This window comes from Diaporthe amygdali, assembly GCF_026229845.1.
Source record: "Diaporthe amygdali strain CAA958 chromosome Unknown NODE_117_length_5246_cov_72_757013, whole genome shotgun sequence".
NCBI lineage: Eukaryota > Fungi > Ascomycota > Sordariomycetes > Diaporthales > Diaporthaceae > Diaporthe > Diaporthe amygdali.
Genome location: NW_026517137.1, coordinates 393 through 5,246, shown reverse-complemented (window position 1 = coordinate 5,246; position 4,854 = coordinate 393). Strand labels below are relative to the sequence as shown.

At 50.7% G+C, this 4,854-nt stretch overlaps 2 protein-coding genes across 2 annotated transcripts; both read right to left on the bottom strand.

The window, feature by feature from the left end:
* Positions 1-75: 75 nt before the first annotated feature.
* Positions 76-771, bottom strand: J7T55_010623 (uncharacterized protein; the record flags this gene model as incomplete). The annotated part of the gene is made up of 1 exon (XM_053136354.1): positions 76-771. The coding sequence occupies one exon, from the start codon at positions 769-771 to the stop codon at positions 76-78; it is 696 nt and encodes a 231-aa protein (XP_052986066.1).
* Positions 772-1,620: 849 nt separating this feature from the next.
* J7T55_010622 (uncharacterized protein) lies at positions 1,621-3,992 on the bottom strand (the record flags this gene model as incomplete). The annotated part of the gene is made up of 5 exons (XM_053136353.1): positions 1,621-1,911; positions 1,975-2,925; positions 3,175-3,322; positions 3,489-3,721; positions 3,990-3,992. 5 exons carry the CDS (start codon positions 3,990-3,992, stop codon positions 1,621-1,623), a joined length of 1,626 nt encoding a protein of 541 aa, XP_052986065.1.
* Between the last annotated feature and the right edge of the window lie 862 nt (positions 3,993-4,854).

The window sequence follows — 4,854 nt, the reverse complement described above, 5'->3', positions numbered from 1 at the left end:
CTCTTGAACGTCCTGGGCGTCTCGCAAAAGTCACATCGCCACTCTTCCGGACTATTTGAGTGTGCTCTATGATCCTCATGTCAGTTCTGGTCGTCCCGGAGTCATTTCTACGGATACTTGCTGGTTGAGATGTCTCTTCAAGTGCTCTCGTCTTTTATAGCTTTTCTTGTCGCAGTTCGGGTACTCGCATGTGTATCTGGTGTCCGAGAATTTCGAGACTTCCAACTGATTGTGAAAAGTGGCACCCTTCTCCGATGTTGGCTCTTGCTTTGATCGACAGTGCTCGCCTGCCGCGGCCCTCGGATCGTTCTGATGTACCGTCGACGGGTCTTGCTGAGTACTGTCCTCTACAACCTTTCGGTCGATACTTCCGTCAGGGTTCGTAAGAATACTGAGTTCTGTGGTCACTGGTGCGTTTTCGGGTCCTGATGTCCCGCCGACGGCTATGTAGCTAGCGTCCGGGGATGGCTCCCACTCTGACATCTCGCACTTTTGGGAATCGCCATGCAAGAACATTGCCAGGGGCGAAACGAGCTCAAGATAACAGGCGAAATCATATGTGTCTATTTCTTGTGACAGTTGGTCCGAGTCTTTACATTCAGAAGGCATCGACGAGTTGAAACACGGGAACGGCGTCATCGGGAAATGTCGGTCCAGCATACCAGGCGCCATTGTGGAGGTGGTGTTCATTGGAGAGAAGTCGGGTGATGACGGCGAATATGGCGGCGACATAAAGACGTTGAGCATGACAGGATCAGTGGTCGAGGACATTTTGGCACCCGTGCTGCACTGAGGTGCCGTGATGGGTCACGGTCTGCAGGGTAGTTAAATAGTATATGGCGAACAGCGAGTGGGCCGTCATTTCCTAGAGCCCGGGAGAGCTGCTCCAGAACAGACCCTAGCCGAGCATGGGTTCGAATTTTATTGACTTTTGGTAATGTACGACCGAGTATATAGTAGCACTGTGGCTCTAGGGATGACTTCACTAGCTGCCACGAAGGCTATATCGCTTGTGCGTTTCGATTCAAGGTGTATATTTTTAGCACTGTTGGCGGACATGCGCAGGACGACTGATCCCTTTGGCGACTACCAGTATTCCCATATTGACCATCGGCTAAGCTCTACCTCACAACGTGTCTATATACTACGGCAGGTCTGATTGGTTCAGTAAGGATCGACCAGGCAGCCAACTGGTGCAGCAGAGCAACCGTCCAACTCTTACTCATCTACTGATTGGTCAGCTTATGGGAAGGTAACGCATGGACTGAAGGTGGCGTGGAAGCTCCAGAAGTCAAGGAACTCTTTTGGCAAGACCCTCCAATCAAGCTAATATCGCCTCTGAGCTATCATTGGATAGTGCAGTCATGACTGCTGAGGATTCACAGTTCCAAATGTCTATTGGTGGATCATAGAGATGTTTGTTTCTGTGTCCTCTGATCATTTAGTCCCGGATCCTCAGGTACAGTAAATTCTGTCGTATGACGCTTAGATCCGGTAATGAAGTCGATTCCAAAGTTTATTTTAATTATTGAGGCTTCTCTTCTCTTCGACTTCGAGTGGCTCAGGGGCAGTTGGAGAGAGGCGCTGCCAATGCCATCATGTGTTGAATAATCGCATTGTTCACAAAAGGGAAGTCCACTTCTCCAAACAGAATGTGGTCTCATGGCCGAGCAGCGAAAGAATTCCATTGGTATACATTATATTACAATAGCTTGCACTGTCCTGATTGGCCAGTCGGGCCCACTCTTTCGCTTTGACCTCTGATTTCGCATAACTGATTTTCCGTCTACCATATCTATATCTTCGGATCAGTGCCGCCGTCAAAGAGGCGGTCGGCACTTCAGGTGACGGCGGCAACAGGAGAGGCTTTCCGATACCTAGTGCTAGACAAGCGACCACCAACCCAAAGCCCTGCCGGTTACGATACTTTTCAGTGTCTACACGCGATGAAAATGGATTGAGTGCACGCCTTACATGATACAATGGTAGCATGGACAAGTTGAGCCCTCCCATATCTTCCGCCCCTGTGCGACGGTAGCAGCTGGCATACCCAAGCAGCATCTTGTGCGAATGGTGGATCGGCTTCGGAAGGCCAGTACTTCCGGACGTGTGCAAGATGACCACATTACGATCCTCACCGGTAACAAAGTGGCCCGGACTGCAGATGGTGGCATCAAGAGGACTAGGTTCGACATTTGCAGGGCCTGGATTCGGCGACTGAAAATCGGTGGCGATGTGTACGCTAGCTGCACCAAGACCGTATGTCGTGCGTGTTGTGTCGAAGGCCGACTCAACGGTCCTGACGAGCCGGGGAGACGTTATCACGGTCTGTGCCTTGACGACTGTGAGAAGATGTTGAATGGATGCCGGGTTCAGACGAATCGACACCAGGGCGACGGGGACGCCCAGAGCCAGCAGAGAGAACAAGTACACTAGAAGACTGATGTCGCTGTCCATAAAGAGGGCTACCGGGTCGGGTCTGACATGGAAAGTATGATCCGGCCCTGGTACGGTCTCCGCGCTGACATTAGTGATTTCCAGGCCAGTCAGACACGCGCGTAGCTCCTTGGAGCACCAAAGTACTGCATAGCGCAACTGGCGCATGGTGAAGATGACATAATTTCTGGGCCGCGCGCCTACGGGCTTCACAGCCTGGACGCAGAAACATGCATCAGGATTGACTCTCGCGTTGTAGTCGATAAGTTCAGGAATGGTCTGGGCGCCTCTGGAGGACGCGGTTTGCTTCAGTCTGATGGCTGCTGCTTTGAAACCCCGATTGCGAGCTATAACACCTAGCTCCTCACTGTCAGTGATAACGCTCATGTTGCGCCCGTTCGTGACCAAAGGGTGGAACTCAAGCCGGGATTTCTGAGCTGCCGGTGTTCGATAGCAACTAAAGCGCAGAGGGTGGCACGACAAAGAAGCCTGGACAAGAGGATGTGAAATGCTATGGGAGGCGGGAGGCCTCAGAACACAAAGATTGCAACAGATTGAAGCTAGAAAACAGATGACCGATTCCGGTGCTGGAATCGCATTGTGGCAAAAGAGAGCTGGGTCTACTTGGAGGCAGACAACGAGTCTCACGGCCGAGATCAGACGTGCTCTAGTCTTTTATACACGAAACGGCCCATCGTCTGCGTTCAGCCATGTCTCATGCCTCTGACCGTGACATACATATTTGTTGTAGAGATTCCTCTCGCCAGTCACCGAATTCGTGTCTGTCGCACCTATAGTAATAGTCCCGATCCCAGGATACGCTTTCATGCGGCTTCTCAAAGAGCCAGACAAAAGCCCAATAAGAAGATCCAAAAAGGTGGTGAGCCTGGCAGGGGATTGGTTCAGACGCGTTTCGAATGGAAGGAAATATACTGTACATTATACTGTACAGTGCTGTACATTGTACACTTGAAGTCATGTCAAGAGTTGCAGGTCAGCATGAGAACGAGAAAGAGAAACACAGGGAGATGGTGGGCAGTATGCTACTGTACCACAAACTGTACGAGCAGGCTACAAGGGCCATAGCATCAATGCTGCTCGGCAGTATGGGCAGCTCGGTGGTGATCTCACGGTAGCTCGATCTTGACTGGCTGGATTGCCTCCAAAGAGAGCATGCAAACCATGAGTTCGGCCTGTTCTTGCCGAAGGAAACTTCGGGAAGCAGGCAACTTCGGGAAGCAGGCTGTAGGTTGCGCGTTGCGCCATTGACGAGCTCGCCGAGGGGCTTTTGACCGCATGCTCCATGAGGTGGTAGTCTGCATGAGCATCCCATGCCGGCACTGTTTGATGACTTCCGTACGCTGGCTCATCTGATTGGCTCATTGTGAACAGTCACACGTTTACGCCTCGGGGTTAGATTGTATGACGGACTTACCAATAGTGGTCGCAATGGCTCACATCTAGACCGAAGTCGACGCACCAATAACAAATTGCAACATTCGGCCAATCAGATAGTAATTGTTTCATACAGTGCAGGACAGTGCAGTACTTACCATGTTGGTGATTGGTCCGTCTCCAAGAGCCAATCAGAGTGTGAAATCCATCGGAAGACGAAGGATTGGGTGTCAATCGCACATTACTCCGTCAGCCTCAAGGCTGTTCGCACTTCTTGAATACATCACCAATTGGTGTCGTTGGTCTCGCTTCCAGCACTGAGCACCTAAGACCTCCGTGTGCCGGCCTGGATAGCACAGTACTACTGAAATTTTACAACGCAGTATCTTGATGCCGAAAGCATGGGTCACTAGTTTCACCTAGCCCATCACGATATATCATTGGTCGTCCATGTAACTGCCGTATTGATTGGCTTTAGCTGTCTCATCTTCTGACGTGCTACATGATTCTGGCGAGCTTGTCCACGACTCATCAAGACCTGGCCACGCCGGACAGAAATGTATGCATCACAGAGAAGACCGTCATAATTTCGAAAAGCTGAGCTTCGCTTCGGGTGCTTGACGAAAATTATTGGTTGTCCTTGTAGAAAACCGCGAGTAATCATGTAGCCTGCGTTGAGAAAGCCAAATACTTCACAACGAGCTGTCTACACGCCAACGTTCACAAGGCAGAAGTACTGTAGCTAGCTTCAAGTAGGAGAATTAGAAAATTCTCCACCAAATCACCTAATGGCCTTGTGATGTGCGTTCTGCAGATTGGTGAGCCTATGGGAACATTTGCAGAGGGCACGACCAGCGTGGTGGGGTTCTTTCCCAATCCGGATGATCCTGCGGAGAAATGGACATACAGGACTCCAAGAACTACTCGCTGATTATTGTGGAAGGACTTCGGGCACGAAGGAAGTTTCCTGCAATTTGTACTGTGTGCGCATTTACCGAACAGTACAGTACTGTGCTGTACTGT